Source organism: Erpetoichthys calabaricus, chromosome 18, assembly GCF_900747795.2.
Source record: "Erpetoichthys calabaricus chromosome 18, fErpCal1.3, whole genome shotgun sequence".
NCBI classification, from domain to species: Eukaryota; Metazoa; Chordata; class Cladistia; order Polypteriformes; family Polypteridae; genus Erpetoichthys; species Erpetoichthys calabaricus.
The window spans coordinates 58,864,227-58,881,848 of record NC_041411.2 but is presented as its reverse complement, the minus strand read 5'-3'; the positions used below and the strand labels follow the sequence as shown (position 1 = coordinate 58,881,848).

The 17,622-nt window shown below is 39.5% G+C and overlaps 1 protein-coding gene across 1 annotated transcript in view; it reads left to right on the top strand.

Moving 5' to 3' along the window:
- Window positions 1-17,622, top strand: part of LOC114668435 (nuclear pore membrane glycoprotein 210-like) — a 367,033-nt gene that overhangs the window by 205,664 nt on the left and 143,747 nt on the right. Inside the window, 7 exon segments of the mRNA XM_051921542.1 lie at window positions 3,660-3,852; window positions 3,965-4,071; window positions 14,685-14,789; window positions 14,886-14,987; window positions 15,137-15,265; window positions 15,578-15,705; window positions 16,062-16,200. Of these exon segments, the coding sequence (XP_051777502.1) occupies window positions 3,660-3,852; window positions 3,965-4,071; window positions 14,685-14,789; window positions 14,886-14,987; window positions 15,137-15,265; window positions 15,578-15,705; window positions 16,062-16,200 (903 nt within the window).

Genomic DNA, 17,622 nt, shown 5'->3' with positions numbered 1-17,622 from the left:
CCTGCTCGCTTCGCTCGCCAACCCCTGGTGTTGGGAAATGCCAAAGAGTGAGATGTATGAATGAGATATAGCATAGTGTGAAGGTGTGGATGATGCATATAGAAAGCAAACAATAAAGTGTTTGGCACAGTGTAAAGGTTTATTGGAAAATTTCTTTGTACACAACATTAGTAGTAAAGATGGTGTCTTGTCCTTGAATGAGTTTTCCTTGGCATGGAGCATTTATAACTTTAACTTTAACGTCAGATGAACGACAAACTCGTGAGAAGGCTTGTTCTGTTTTTAAGGCTAAGATTGTGTTGTGGTAATCCGGCTGGGTTAATAGTGTTTAAATATTCTAAGGGGAAATTAAGATGGTCATTGTCGTCATCAGAGTTAACTTTGTCAGAGCTTAGAAAGAGTTGTGCCTCTCCAGGAAGTAATGCAATGACCTGGTTATTTATGTGATCAACATTAATATTTTTTGGACATAATATAGTGCGTTGTGTTAAAAGGGGTATTTGGTCTAAAGAGATTGTTGTTCCAAATATCTCTGTAACTAAGTCGTCGCAGATAAAGGCTTGAGGAATTGTAATAATATCTGGGTGAAGTCCATCTGTATTGGTGAGTGTCCCATCTCCCAGTTGTAATAACCAATTGTTATAATGTGGATCTGGACATTGCATGTTTTGTACCAATTGTATCTTTTGAAAGCAATGCCAATTGTCTGCGTATTTTAAGGTGGACTGAACAATAGCTGAGCGCATGGCATGTGGAACAATAGCCAGGCATTGTCTAAAATATCCTCCTAATAAAAGTACCTTTCCTCCAAAGGGAATATTATTATTCATCAACGTTTGTAGAAGTTTATCAATGGTGTTGAGTAAGTGACTGGATGCTATTGTACATTCATCAATAATTAACAGTTTTGCAAGACGGATGTCACGTGCATTGCTACTGTTCATGTTTATAGTGGATACCGATTTGTAGGATCTAATGCAGTTCATAAAGTGTTTACTTTGAGGTACATCGTTAGTTAGAAGCTTCTATAGATATTCAGGATATGAATGTAAAGGAGGCAGTCTAATTTGAACCTTTTGACAACAACGTGTAAATTCATTACTTGTATTGCCAGTTGTTTCTTCAGGGTAGTTAAGTGAATGACAATGATTGCAGATGACATTCATTAATCCCAATGAATTTTCCTGAATAGTGGACTCATTATTGAACGCGTTGTCAGCTAACTGGCGCAAGTGTTTAGCAGGTGTCTGTTGTTGATGTCCGTGACGTGTATCTTTTGCTTGTGCCGTTTGAGAGACGCGTCGTTGCATGTCCAGTATTTGGGACATGTTGTTTTGGAGCTGTAATCGATTTGCCTGTTCTGTGTGAGAAGCCCGTTGTAGTTTACAGCGTGCATTGTTTGTATTGAGCCTTGCCCGTTTTTGTATGTCGGTCAGTTGAGCTTTCTCTTTTTGGAGCCTTGCCTGCTTGTTTTCCGGCATTTCAGATGCGCGTTGTAGACGTCTGCGTTTATTTATTTTGTTCCTTCGCTGCCGTTTCTGTATGTCTGAGATGGGAGGTGTTTCGTTTTGAACCCGTGCCTGTTTCGATGCAGCACTTTGAGACGCGCGCTGCATGCGTCTACGTTCATTGTGTCTGTCCATCTGGAGTCGTCTCTGTAACTGTGTTAGTTGAGCTTTGCGTTTTTGGAGCCGAGACATTTTTTTCTTCCGGAGTTTCAGAAGCGCGTTGTAGGCGCCGACGTCTATTGTTTTTTTTCATGCGGGTTCGTGTGTTTGGTCCCGTTATCCGAGCCGTATCGTTTTGTACCCGTGATCGTGAATTCATGACTTGTTTGTTCTTCAGCGTGAGAAATATGGATAAGTAATAAGGAGGATCGCACTCACTGTTAATATGGAGCCTTTTCTGCGGTTGAACGGTTAATAGTGCCTCATTGTAATGAGATCCACCTATGCTGCATAGTGTGAACGTGTTGAGATGACGTATGTTTAATACGGACGGTTCCTTCAGAAATGGGGCTTTGTGTGTCATTTCTTATTTATGTTAGTGTGGTCGTGGGTCTGAATCGTCGTTTTTGTGTACGTTTCGTGTGCTATGTCTGTAGTCTGTCCCGTTTCGTGTCCAATGGGCTTTGTGTGGTGCTCGCGGCTTCTTTTTTTTTGTGTGCTAGGGGCTTGTTGAATCCTCCTCTTTGTGTGTGTCCCATTTCGTGTGCAATGGGTTTCATGCACACAGCACCGGCGTCTGACTCCTTTTTTCTGTGCGCGGCGCCTCATTTCTTATTTTACGTTGCATTCCGGTGTGATTTGAGGGGCGCCTGCGCAGTACGTCTTTTGCGTCCACGGCCCATGGCCGGATGGTTTACCATTCTCGGTTAGTAATGTGGATAATGTGGATCAGCTTCAGTGCAAGAGGTCAGAGGAGGATAGTGGTATGTGAATATGCATTATAGAGAGTTTTGGAGAAGACATTCTGTAATTGTTACTATTCCACATTCTTTACTGTGCAAGGCTCTGTGGGAATACTGAGTGTATGGACCACTTCTGTGTTCAATTTCTCCTGCATCATCATCACAAGCGAGTGTTGGGAGTAGCCAATTAGTGAAACTGCAGTAGTAGTTCTAGCACCATAATGAAACAAGAAGAGGAAGTTGAATGTTTATATAAAGTGAAGTATAAGTGGCATCACAGTTTTTAACTTGATCATGACATGTAGTTAGTGACTAAAAGACCAAGATTATCAGTACAAGCAGTAGATGTGAAATTACTCTATAAAGAAAGCGTGGATTGTACATTCTGTGAGGATTGCACCAGTCTTAAGAGCCACTACATTAAATTTGCTGCTCATTCTGTTCAGGCAAAGCCAGGTGAAATTATTTCAATTTCTAGTGTGAGTTTCTTTGATCAGCTCTCAATGGCATGGCTCACAAACATTGATCTGAGGTAGTCCTAGGGCCCAATAGAATGATTATATTTCATAGCAAGCATAAACCATCTCCTAGGTGGTGCTCAACACTGTTAGTGACAAAGGATTTGTGGGATTAACTAAAGGTTATTGGCAGTGCAGTCTTCATCATAATAAAGTTTAAACAGACCACTATTTACAACAACCCATAAAATGCTAGTACAAAGCAAAATGTTTCATTTTTTAATTAACATATACAAATAGGCAAAGTTTTATTTTATTAAGCACTGTTTAATTTGAATATTACCATAAACTCTTCACTGAAAATGTAAATGTTACCAAAGTGATAAATTCTACAATATGGTAGTGCAGTGATTTGCACTGCTGCCTCATTCCTGGAGACTTGCTCAAATCCCAGCCTAGTCACTAACTGATTTCTATTTCTCTTATTCTTGCTGTTTCTGCTTGAGCTTTCCTCCAGCTATCACAGTTTTCCTTACACATCCCAAAAACATTGATATTATTGTAGGTAATTTGGCCCACTATGACTGAGCTTCTTTTTTAATTTGTGTACTTCAATCAGGGCCCCAATGCTAGCCAACCTTTCAACCTAAATTGAAAAAATATACTCCCATAAAATTGGTGTCAGGTTTGGTAAATGTTCTTTTTTGTCAAATACGGAATCATTGTGCAAATGTCTTTTATATTGATGTTTTTGTAAATATAATATGATTCTCCATTTTTATTTATGTCAGGTACCTGTTTCAAATGATCTGAACCCCGTATTGGAATTTACTGTCTATAATGAACAAGGCCTTCAGTTTGACAACTTCAGTTCTCTAATTATTGTATGGAACTCAAAAAATACATCCCTAGCAAGAATTGAGCCTTCTATACCCATGCAATTTATTGTCAAGGAAGTTGCACACCAACAAAAGAAGCTCCAAGGTATGCAGTTACTGCAAACTTGAGCAGGAGATTTCCAACTGAAAATTGATTTGGCTACACTGATATCTGCATGCTGTTTCTCATGATGTTATGCCTACTGTCTTTTCCTAAGGACATCAAACTGTTACTGTACATAGAGACTCAGGACTAGCTACCATCACTGTCACTGTGGTTGGATATCAGACTTCCTACCTGAATGCTGTCAGAGTGCAAAGTCCGGTAAGTTATACTTCATGACTCTCTCTCTCTCTGCCTGTCTCTTCTGAATATTTATATTGCTAATTGACTTCTTTTTTAAAGATTTCTCTCATTAAATACATAAATGTGGAATAGGTGTGCTCAAAGCTCATTACCATAGGTAAAGATGGAGACTGGTAAGTTGACAGCTTTATCTACTGCCACTAAACCTGTTTGTTTGTCAATTTCACAATTACTTCTGCAATTATTTGTGAGCAACACCAAGATGTACTCCTGCACTTAGGGCAGCTCCTCACACCTTAGCTGCACAAAAAAATGTTTTGTATAAGAGGAAAATGACCATTAATTCTCATCCCATTATAAGCCATAAAGGCAGCATTACCCAGGAGTAGGAGTTCATTCAACCTCTTAAATGATATCCCTTGGTGAAGTCTGTCATCTCTCCACCTTAACTTGAGTTTTTGAATGGTTTACGAGAACTTCTTTGAGGCTGTCCAAAAGTCATCCTCCTTGGCTTCGGCAAACTCTTTGGCCTTTTCCGCAGCTGTAATCTATTTGACCAGCAAGTGCTGCTCAATTTAATCTGGAGACCGTTCTGCTAACATTGCATTAACGTTTCTCTTTCATCAAATTGACAACTTCCCTCACTAGTAGTCCCTACCATTGAATCCTGTGTTTAAACATAAGGTTCGTTATGGATGACCCTTGACCAGCACAAAAATGCAAAAACAAATGATTGCTTGGATTCAGATCAGATAGGATGTTTCACCCAGTCATGCCCCTCCAGGTATCTGTCATTCCTCACATTCTTTGAAATATCTACATATTATGAATTGACTACAAAGCTAGTAGATAGTATCGAATCCAGTATCTCTATAAAGCCCGAATACTCGGAAAAGTTGTTTGATGCCTATTTACAATTAACAGTCTCTGTTACTTGAAGTTGTATTGAAGTCACCCTTTCCTCCACTAAAACAAACTCCATCTGTAAAGCATGTAGCCAAAGGCTTGTAAGTTACCCACACCCACCCTAGGCCTCTCCAGAGTAGAGGAGAGACTACCCTTGATTAAGATGTTTCCTTTCAGAGTCCATGCTGTAAGTAGAGGTGACTTCAACTACAAATATATACTTGTTTGGTATTTTTAATCTCACCCACTAGTTCCAGCTCCTTTCCCACCAGAAGGCTTACTTTCATGACCCCTGAATCTGTTTATATTGCCAAAGTCTAGTATGCCTAGCTCCATCCCACTGTTGCCTGTCACCTGCTTGACATTGCACCTGACCCTTATTCTTCAGTTTGTGGATGGCATGCCCACATGGTGTAGTGTGTGTGTGGGGGATCTCAGTTTCCTCTTCCAATTGGGATGCCAGAAATACGAAGAGATCAGTAGAATTTATGAACAAGGTTCATAAATCTGTGAAAATACGTTACGTAACTTTTACTTTCTCTGTTGTGGTGCGGACATGGTGATAGACTATTTTTCAACAAATATGCCTTAATATACCTTCTGCAATAAATTAAATAATACAATTTATTTATAACATAAGGGAACTAGAGAACTGATACATGCAAGTATATAGATATATGTGTATATAGTTATAGATAAATAAATGAAGAACAATAACACAACACAAAGCATAAATTTACACTTTTCCTTCTATAGAAAAAGGCACATAACTTATGAATTCTTATTTTTCAATTCATATGGTCAAGATGGATAAGTTATTGAGCTAGGTATTAAGTTCTGTAAGGTCCACACATTTAACAGTGGTGTTTATTTGCTCACAGCTAGTTTTCACTGGTTTACACCCCCACACACAGTTCATTCAGTGTGTGTGTGTGTGTGTGTGTGTGCGTGTGTTTGTGTGTGTGTAAGAAACAGAGAGAGGGAGAGATGCTGCTCTGAACTGTCCTATGGGAATTAGGAAAAGAAATTAAATTACATTAGCTGACTTTATCCTAACTACTAAATTACAATTAGTAGTCCTTGGATTCAAAATATGCATACTTAATTTTTCGTAAACATTTTCCCAATCATTCTGAGTCAGCCTCCTTGTGGAAGGATGTTCATCATGCTTCTCTATCTTTGTTCAGGAGCTTTTCTTCTTCATTTTGGTTGCACCTTTATGTTGTGGGCGGTCCTGCTGTTTTCTCTTTGAGGTTTTATGCACAGTTTCTTCTTCTGTTATCATAAAGTTTACATCTTCTGGGTCAACTCCCATCTTTATCAAGATGAACATGTGCCTTTTATGTATGGTCCAGCTCTTGATTGTGCAACTTGTTTACTTTAGTAAGGTTTGGACTTGTGGCTCCTCATCTAACTCCAATACAGACAAGTTTTCCACTCTTCCAGTCTAGCACCATATAACCCTTCAGAGTAAAAGGAATCACAGCAGCCATTGTTATCTAGGCAACAGGGTCCCTATTATGGACAGGAGTTACTGCCAATTTGGGAGCACTGACCATGTAAAGAGAAATCAGAAGAGTTGACGTTCTGCCATTGTTTTCTTGGATGCAATAAAACCCAACCTTTTAGTTTACAATTGGTGCACAGTTTTGTCCATCATGTTTGCCCATCATTTAGTTATGGCTTCTTGTACACTGACAAGTGTTTAGATGGCACATCAAGAAAACCGTTTTTGGATGTCACTGTGAATGATCATTTTATCAGATAAGACCCAGAGGCTGTGTTCCAAAGAGGCCCTCAAGGGAAGGACTAACATGAGTTGGAATAAAGAATATCTGGCAGTTTGCTTTTTAAGCAAAGTACTTGTGTGCCTATGTTGCATTTTTGGGCTGAGACTGGCTTGTCAACATGTAAATCCTAGCCACTGGGTATTCACTGGCAAAACAATTCCTAAGCTCGGTTACCAGATTGGATCTCAGTATCCCTCTTTTAGGAGGAATTTTCTTTGAATTAGAACATCTATGAGGGTCCATTGTTAATTGTTTTTGTGCAGCCCTTTGCCTTACATCAGTCTGCTGTTGGATAAACCTTAACAGGAGCACATATCTCGACTGTTACACGGAGGTTTAAGATACCTTTTATATAGATTTTTTTCGTTGATGGAGACCCTTTTGGATCACATTCTTGTAGTTTCTAAACATCTCCACTGTTACTTGAAAAACAGTGTATTCTGCTTCATTCACTGTTACCAGTGCTGGTAGTCCCTGGGCAAAGGATGGTATAATCATTTAATTCTACTGTAATCAAAGGCTGGACTCAGATCAGTTGAAATTTTGATGCAGTACATAATTAGTTTTAGCACCATATTAATTTTAACACATAATTCTTTAAATAAAGTGTTTTATGTAACGACTCTTTAGATTTTAAAAATGAATTTTATCTCAGCTAAGAAACTACAAATTGTATTTCATACTGTTTTCCTAATACTAGAGTTTTATTATTTGGAAAATAATATTAAATTAACTTAAATGAGAAAAAATGCATTCAGTAGCCTAAAAATATATTAGGATCAGTTTGAGTTTGTATTTTCTAGAATACCATCTAGAAAAGTTAAAAATATAATTTTAAAATATGGCCTTGGTATAGAGCCAGCTATTGAAGTTCAAAGGTGCAGAGGTATCATCACTGCATTCCTAATTTGCTACTGAAATGAACAATGAGACCAGGCGAGGTTCTTTTACTTTTCCAGTTTACACTCATCACAGTCAATATATATTGCATTTGGTAAAGCTCCCAAAGACCTGGAGCTAACCTACTTTCAGCTCTCTTTTTTAGGAAGTATAGGACTGAAAGTTGCTGGTCTAAATGTAGACGTAAAACTCAGTTCCATAGTTGTTTCCGGGTACAGGAGTTAAAGAGCAAGTAGAAGGAAGGTGTGAGCACAGATCCAGACCCCTGTTTGATATGTGCTTGTTTTTCATTGTCAGTTTGCCATATGACTTGTGTTGTTGTTGTTTATGCCTGATTGTTCATTACTGCTGTGATGGATGGCCGACTTCATATTCCGGCCCTCACCCCCAGGCCGCCAGGAGGAGCTCTCCCGACAGCGTGGACATGCCCCGAATTCCAGCAGGGCCTCATGGACTTTGTAGTTTCTACACACAGCCCTGCTGGATACCCTGGGGTCCACCGGGAGTCGCTGTAGGGAGACTCGTGGATTCTTACGTGCCCTATAACCTGGAAGTACGTCCTGGTCACGTGAACAGGAGAGATGACGTACTTCCAGGTTGAAGAAAAGGACTTCTACCCTGACCCGGAAGGAATAAGGACTTGTGGGTAATGGAACAGGAACACCTCCGGGTCAGGAGACATAAAGGACTCTGGGAAAGCTCAGTACACTAAGTTGAGCTGGGAGGTAGGGTGGCGAAGTGTCTGGGAGTGGAGGATTGTTATTGAGTATTGGTTTTGTAGTTATATGAGTAGTGTGGAGTGGAGGGTGCTTTGTGCACGTAATTATTTAAAATAAAGAAGTCTTGTGCTTTTACCTGGTGTTTGGAGTGGTACCTGAGGGTTGAAGAGGTGGATCGATACCTCAACTGCTACACTGCCTACATCTCTAATGTGTCTGTCTGTCTTTCTCAGTCTGGGGGTTCACATAAATTATCACATCAGTCAGTTTGTGCCTCATGGACTTGTCTAATCACTGTTGCCGAAACAGGACACAGATCTCAGGTGCGGATAATTTGGCAGTATTCAATCTGGCTGCTTGCTTTACTGAAAAATCAAGCCAAACAAAATTAATTCTAATAAGAAAACCCTTATCTCTATAGTAATTAATGCCTTAGTGCATTTTTTGCATGCTTAATTTAATCACAAATATATTTTAGATAGACTAATATAGGTGTATAATTTTAGTCCCTGCCTGCCACAAACTGAGAAACAGTGTGTTCTTTGGTTTTCAACTCCCTGTCTGTGACTGTAAATAATAATTCTTTGCATTTATATAGCGCTTTTCTCATTACTCAAAGCGCTCAGCAATTGCAGGTTAAGGGCCTTGCTGAAGGGCCCAACAGAGCAGAGTACCTTTTGGCATTTACGGGATTCGAACCAGCAACCTTCCGATTGCCAGGGCATATCCCTAGCCTCAGAGCCACCACTATAAATGCAAGATTATTGTTATAAGGAGTGTAATGGTGTGTTTTGTCACAGGTACTGATATGTTCCAGAGATTTTTCCTTTGCTAATACTAGGGCCTGTCTAGTAGATAAAAGAAGTAATTTTGTAAAAGTGCCATAATATGAAGAAAACAAAATCAATAGAGACTTTTGAATGATAGGAAATTATTTTGTACAGAAGTCTCTAGGAATCCCTATACTATAATTGTGTCAGTTTCTTGATTCTGGATGTTTCTGTGGAAACAGAGAAAATGATTTGGTTTTAAAGGGGTAATAGTCACTGGTGACAGCCAAGTTCAGAGTGTGCCTCTACCCGTGCAAGTGTACCAGCAAGGTTACAACTGTTATATTTTATTTTTATCTATGGCTATTAAGGATAATGGTGTGTGTATTAGAGCATGCAGAGAAGAAGAAATGTCAGAGTTCCTGTCTATAGTAGCATATGTTTCTGCCAGCTGTGAGACATGTAGTTCACATCATAATCCAACCACTAACCGTTTACTACAGTACCAATAAACACCTGGAAAGCAGGTAGCACTAATCTGCCCTCCTTCTTGGATCTATGGATAGAGATTTGCCCAAACAAAGACCATTTTAAATGGGAATATAATGTCATCCAAAGTCCTGAAGAAGGATTTAGTGGTAAAAAATAAATATATTGAAAAAATATAGGAGTTTTGGAAAATATTTTTTTCCTTTATTTCATGTAAGACTTTTTGTCCCAGAAATAAACATATCTTTACTGCAATTTTGCTTAAGCAGAAGTTAGAATATTAATACTTTATATTGTGAAGGGGGCTGCCCAGGGACCATACCCGGACAGGACACCTATAGAGTGGATGGATGGGGAGACAGCTTGCACACGGCTTTGTCTCCCCCACACTGCAGTCCCCCTGGGTTGCAGCATCACCACGGACTCCCACAGGACATCATGGGACGTGGAGTTTGTAGGCTCAACCCTTTAGGATTCCGTGCGTCTGTAGCTGTTTGCCATAGCTCAAGGATCCAGAGTCAGGAGGAAGGAGGGCAAAGTTTGCTGGACGGAGCAGAGGAGACAGTGAGAGAGAGAAGAAGAGGAAGACCAAGAGTTCCGAGTTTAACACAATAAAAGCCATGGTTTGCTGCAATTTGTGTCCAAGCCTGTCTGTGTCGGGTGTTTGGGGAGCTGAAGTGCCCCCTGGTGGCCACTATCTATATATATATAAAATCCCTATGTGCGTCCAGGTGTCCGTGTGTGGGTGTCTTCTGATGAAGTGTGCATGCGCGGGGCACGGTGCTATGCGCGATATTACTGTCAGAGAAAGTTAGAGGCATTTTACAGAAATACAAACCAGTATTACTGCGAGAGGAAATTAAAGGTACACAATACAGTGACGCATATTACAGCCACATACAAGCCAGTATTACTGTCAGAGGAGATTAAAGGCATATTACCGACGCGCGCGCCTGTATTACCGCCAGAGAAAATTAAAGGTATATTACGGACGTACAAGCCAGCGGACGTACAAGACGGTATCCTTCAATAAGGGCGCGCACAAAAAGGCAAACCTCAAAAGGGCGACCTCAATTGGGCGCAGCAAATAAAGGCGCGCGTAAATAAAGATCTGCACCTTTGTTGCTCTTCACATATTCCAGAGCCATTTGAACTAAATTATCTACGAACGCCTTTATTCGCCGCGCTCAATTGAGGTCGCCCTTTTGAAGCTCGCCTTTTTGTGCGCCCTTATTGAATAGATCCGTACAAGACAGTATTACTGTCACAGAAAATTAAAGACACACAATACACAGCGGCAGCCCACAAAGAACGGTCAGCTCAGCAAGTAAACATCAACAAAAGAAAGGCTGAAAGAAAGAAAAATACGACCAACAAAAAGAATGAGGTCAAAGTCCCTTGCCATTTAAAATAGACTGTTCCTACTAATGTTTATGCACTACTGTTCTAGCGCCCGTTATTGTAACGGGCTAAATGACTATCCATCCATCCATTTTCCAACCCGCTGAATCCGAACACAGGGTCACAGGGGTCTGCTGGAGCCAATCCCAGCCAACACAGGGCACAAGGCAGGAACCAATCCTGGGCAGGGTGCCAACCCACCGCAGGACACACACAAACACCAAGCACACACCAGGGCCAATTTAGAATCACCAATCCACCTAACCAGCATGTCTTTTGACTGTGGGAGGAAATCGGAGCGCCCGGAGGAAACCCACGCAGACACGGGGAGAACATGCAAACTCCACGCAGGGAGGACCCGGGAAGTGAACCCAGGTCCCCAGGTCTTCCCAACTGCGAGGCAGCAGCGCTACCCACTGCGCCACCGTGCCGCCCGGCTAAATGACTAGTATATATATAATAGCAAATGTATAATATATCATTTCTTCATAGTCATGTCATGGAGGAGGGACAGGTTCACACAGGAAAAACTAGGTAGACATTAAGTTAGACATTAAGTTAATGCTCCCATCCAAGTGAATCCAAACAAGTTGTTTGCCACTTAAAAATATCTGAACCAGTTGCACCATTAATTATAGCAGCTTGGGGCTTTGAAGAGCAAAGAGAACTAAAGTGGTCATTAGAACAGCCCATAATAGATCCTTTACGAGGAGTGAAATACAGGTGTGGCACATATTTTAATTGTATATACTGAGAACTGGGATTTCTAGAAGCAAAGGTTGTGTTCTTAAAAATCATATCTCAATCAAGAGGAGTAGACAGTGATAGATCACGTTTCCAAACTCACTGAATTGGCTAAATTGGAGGCAGCCTTACATAAAAAGGCATAAACAGCTGAGACAAAATTTGTTGTAGTGGACTTAGGAAAAAAGAAAGAAAGAAAAGAAAGATAGATAGATAGATAGATAGATAGATAGATAGATAGATAGATAGATAGATAGATAGATAGATAGATAGATAGATAGATAGATAGATAGATAGAAAGCACTCTATAGCGCCCCGTTGAACCTTCAGACAATACGTCAGACACCAGGTAATAATCCAAATATTTAAATTTCTTGTAATAAATGTGCACAAAGCACCCCCACTCCACAATACTGTAATAATAAATCAATAATCAAATACAATCCTCCACTCCCAGCAGCTCAGTCACCCTTCCTCCCAACTTGGCTCAAACTGCTGGGGTGTCCCATTGTCCTTTTAAAGTCCTTGACCCGGAAGTGCTTCTGATCCCTCAGGCCATGTGATTCTTAACACTTCCGGGTCAGGTGAAAACTCCTTTTCTTCATCCCGGAAGTACATCATTTCTTTTGTCGCTGTGACTAAGACGTACTTCCGAGTTATAGGGCAAATAGCAGTCCCTGGGCCTCCCTGCAGCAACCCCTGGCAGCCCCCATGGTATCCAGCAGGGCTGTGAAGGGAAACTCCAAGGTCCATGATGCCCTGCTTGGAATTCGGGAGATCTCTATGTCGCAGGGAGGGCTCCACCTGGCAGCTTGGGGGTATTGGCCGGGATAAGCTGCCGGCCATAGTCCACGATAGATAGTTAGATAGATAGATACTTTATTAATCCCAAGGGGAAATTCTTTAAAAATGTTTTAATCCTGCCAATTCCAAATCTCAAAAAAGGCTGCAGGCTTCAAGAAGCAAACACTGGATTTCTAGTGAGTGGTTGAGGTTTGGTCTGCAAGCCATTCCTTTAGACTAGTAGTATTTCATGCCTTGCTCATGGCCATGTACTTGGTCTTGCCCTCTACATGACTTTTATTTTTTTATTATTATAATTTGTATACATCAGAGTTTTTTATTTCACTTTGTTTTGTTTTCAGTACTGCAGTGTTTATTAAAATATCTAGCTGCCCACAGTGACTGTGCAGACTCTTGGGAAACCATGCAGGGCTGCCTCTTACATTGATTTGCTGGTGTCATGGAGATTAGTCCTTAGAGCTTTGTTTGTTTAGTTCAATGCAGTATGAAATGTGTGTGGTTTCTAACAAAGATTTGTAATGTGATTATGTGTGAGAAAAGAAACAATACGTAAGAACTCTTTATACAGTATGTTGTGCAGTACAGCATATAACTGACTTATTTCTATCTTAAAAGTAAATATTTGGGATATTGCTGCTGCCATTCAGAAGCCTTCAACGCATTTTTGACTCTCCAGTAAGAGGCATCCTATAAATTAAATGCTTATTGATGTTTTTGTAACTGAGTTTGTACCCTTGGCTGACTCCATTCAAATCTGAAGCATGGTTGATAACACAAAACATTGAACTGTGAAGCACTTCATAGCTTTTCATTAAATTGGCGCTTCAAGTATGATAATGTGAGCTGAATTTGCTGACCATGGTTGTCAGTGGTTTTATAAATACTTCATTTTGACCCTTTTCTGTATAATACTGAAGTGTTTATGTTCAGAAATTGACCTGAAGGTCAAGGTAATATCTAGGACTCCGTTTATGGTTATTTGTGGCTATTCAGCCATCACTTTCAGATATTCAGGTTTTAGTATTTGTTTTGTTTTGTTTTTTTTGTTTTATGAGAGCATGCCTTACTTAAAGCAGTCAGTACTTGGCATGAAGTTTTGTTAACATTTCTAAAAACTAACAGAAACACAACATTATTACACAGTGTTGTACAGTTACAATTTATTGTGCTTCTTCTTTCGGTACTTTATGTTGCACAGCTGGAATTAAGGGATCGCAATAAGATTTCTTCCCATTTTGTAGAGAAATCACTTGCTATTGACTCTGAGAAGAACAGAAATGCTATAGTAATTTATGAGATCTTAGCCTAGAGGAGCTATTGATTTCAAATTAATGAACTGGTTTGATAAAATGCTACTTCAGGAACTGAGCTTAATATCTCTGTCCTACTGCTTTGATCAATTCCATTGGCATTTTGTCCATTCACGCACAACTGTGGAAATAGTAACTTTATCACCTCCTATTTATGTTTGCACTACATTTTTTCCTTTTTTTGTGATATTCTGTTAAAGCATATGAATTCCCAGACTGACACTCAAAACTATAAAAGTCCCGTAAAGCCACTGTGGTTTGGAATGAATCATAAGATACTCATTTTTCAGCTGGTAAGGAATCTTGCCTCTTTTCCCTGAATTTACACACCCAAACATGCTTTTTGACATCCAATTCAAAACACACTTCTTCTTACAAGTGAGCTCTTTTTTAAAAGCTTAACAGACAATTAGGAGTACTGAAACTAAGTGCTAACACCTCTGTATTGGACTACCATGTTGCATATCCACCTGGCAGAGTACTGATGATTATACCTTTAATGAGAATTCCAAGGCTCGGCAGCCATCTGCATTTATATCAACTCTCCATAGCTAAATGCTTGCAGGTAAAATGGACAACGTCCATTTTTAGTTGAGAGCTGCCAGCAATACACTTTGATGCCTGCCCAATGACATTTTGAAGAATCCTAGCTTATGAGACTAACAAGCCAGGATGACACCTTCCATTAAATGAAACCTTGATGTGAAGTAACAAAAAGTCTGGTTATTGAATTCAGTTAGACCATAGAATCAATTTGTTATTTTTCACAAGTCATGTATTTTAAACTTTGTTTTTCAGTCTGAACACTTCACACCAATATCAGCTAATATTGAACTGCTGCTTGTAGAAGATGTTAAAGTTTTTCCCAACACCATCACAATTTACAACTATCCAGATATTCGAGTAAGTTCTTCCATGCCTCTTGTTCTCCTTTACCCTCTTGTATTATAATCACTTTATCAGACATACTGTATGTCTGTTGTCTTATTTTTCTGCTAGGGTGAGCTTACTTTGTTAGGTGGATCTGGTTACTTCTTTGTTAACAGCACTGCGGAAAAAATTGGAAATATAATTTATCAAAATGATAAAGGAATTGTCGAGGTTAGTATGTATGCTCTACCTGCTCCTCATATTTAGTGAAAGCTTATATATCTGTTAGAGATGCCTAAAAAATGCAAGCATTTCTCAATGTTTCTGTATTCTAAAAGATTCTGCTACTCTCTTCAACTTACTGCACATCTGATTTTTAGGTGCTTCCCTTAAGCCCAGGAACTTTAACAGTGACTGTTTATGATTTATGTCTGGCATTTCCAGCACCTGTCGTGGCTACTGTGCATATTTCAGATATTCAAGAAGTGTATGTGAGTGTTGTTGAGAAGGTTAGTGCACAATTCATTGTGATCACTGCATTTACATAATTGTGAATTGATCAAAGTAATTTGCCTGTCTGCACTTAGCTCCTTTCATGTAATTTGATATTGTGTAATTTATAGTATTAACTGTATGTTAACTCTGAAAGACATGGTACACTTTCTGCTTTTAAAGGGCATCAGCTTTGCTAAAAATACTGTAAGGAAATACATTCATTTTCGTACATAGTTCTAGAAAGGTTGCCTTAAGTGTTATTGCCAGGGAATCTGAAATGGTTGTTCTTATTATGCCAGTCATTATTTATTTCACTGTCGTTGCAGGTTGAGATAGGAAAATATGTGAATGCTAATGTCCATGTGCTGGATGATAACAAAAATCCATTCTTGGCTAAATACTTTAATGTCATGGATTTAAAACTTCTGGCATCCTCTCAGATTGTTTCCTTGCTGTAAGTTGTTTTTGTGGAATCCATGACTTGGGGTTAGAATAAGGTCACTGTCTACCTGTTGTGTCATTAAAGGTGAATAAAGGAGGTTGGTATCCAGAGGTGAATTCAGCTGTAAAAGTTTCTATATCAATTTCGAGGGCAACTGGCCAATCGGGATGAACCTGTATACAGTAATAATAATAATAATAATAATAATTCATTACAGTAATGGCAGTCAACTCATAAATGGAGAGAGAAACAGAAAGATAGAGAGATGAATTGTTATTTGTTACTTGCAAAGCCAATGACTGCAAAACTTTATTTGCATGAATTTATAAAACCAAATATTCAAAGTGAATGCACTTTATTCATTACAGGCCAATGAATAATAATCTGGAAAATGAGACAGCAGCAACATTCCCAGTCCAAGGAATATCGGTAGGACAGACCAGTCTCTTTGCAGTTGTCATGGATAAAACCGGCAGACGGATTAGTTCAGCTCCACAACCTATTGAAGTATGTCTCAAAAAATGAAATTGCCCCTTCTTATTTCTTGTATTTAACATTGTTATTCATTATTCTTTACTATTATATTGTACAAATTTCACACTTAGGTGTGGTTTAGGATATTCAACAAAATAGTGTTAGACAATATGACTAAAAATAAGGGCTTTTACATAGAAGACTCAATGTGAGGGGAGTCCTGCTTCCAAAAATGCAAGGATAGTCCTGTGTTTTGCTGTCTTGACCCTTTTGCAGAGTGCATCCTAACATGATCTCATTATGCAAATCCAAATCATATCTACTGTTGAATTCTGCTCGGTACTTGTCCATCCATCCATCCATCCATCCATTTTCTAACCCGCTATATCCTAACACAGAGTCACGGGGGTCTGCTGGATCCAATCCCAGCCAACACAGGGCAGGAACCAATCCCAGGCAGGGTGCCAACCAGGGCCGGATTTATATGAAAAGAGGCCCTAGGCTATTCCACTTATGAGGCCCTTTCACCTTCCATTTTTAAGTTTGTAAATTACATGAGAGATAATAAAATTTTGCTAACAATTTGAATGTAGGCCCCTCTTGATCTTGAGGCCCTAGGCTGAAGCCTAGTTAGCCTATAGGAAAATCCGGCCCTGGTGCCAACCCACCACAGGCTCTGTAATATTTTTATTTTACTATTATATAGTATTAAGGATTACTTGTGTTCTGTCCTGTGTATTGTATTGTATTGCCCCCCTTTTTTTTGACACCCACTGCACGCCCAACCTACCTGGAAAGGGGTCTCTCTTTGAACTGCCTTTCTCAAGGTTTCTTCCATTTTTTGGGGAGTTTTTCCATGTCTTTTTACAAAGTCAAGGCTGGGGGGGTGTCAAAAGGCAAGCCCATTGCAGCACTTCTTGTGTGATTTTGGGCTATATAAAAATAAATGTTATTGTATTGTATGAGCAAACTCAAGTAATACTGAAACCACCTTTCTTTATCCTATGTTTGGGGGGTGGGTGTCCTACATTTAATTCTCGTATACCAAATCATGTAGATTATACACGACATAATTTGGCAAAATTAACACATGATTCAAGATGACTACTTTTCATATTTAGCTGATCTGTAGATAAGTCATTACAGCTCTGTATTTCACATGAAAAGTTCACGGCCACTAAAATGGGTTTGCAGTCTTCATTAAACAAATACCTAAAAATTACACATTGTCCATCTTACAATTTCCCAACAGACTTTGAGTTTTTGGATCTCTAGCAACAGTAAGTAACCCTTTAGCCCCATCTTCCACTGAGCCTCTTCCAGCTCTTCGTGTAGCCCAAACCACAGTTACTTCCAACTCTGCCTGCCAGTCCCGTGGATTAGAGGAAAGCTCCAACATTTCATTCTCTTTACCAGTTAGTGATGACTTCGGTTAAGTTGGGTAGATTTTTATTG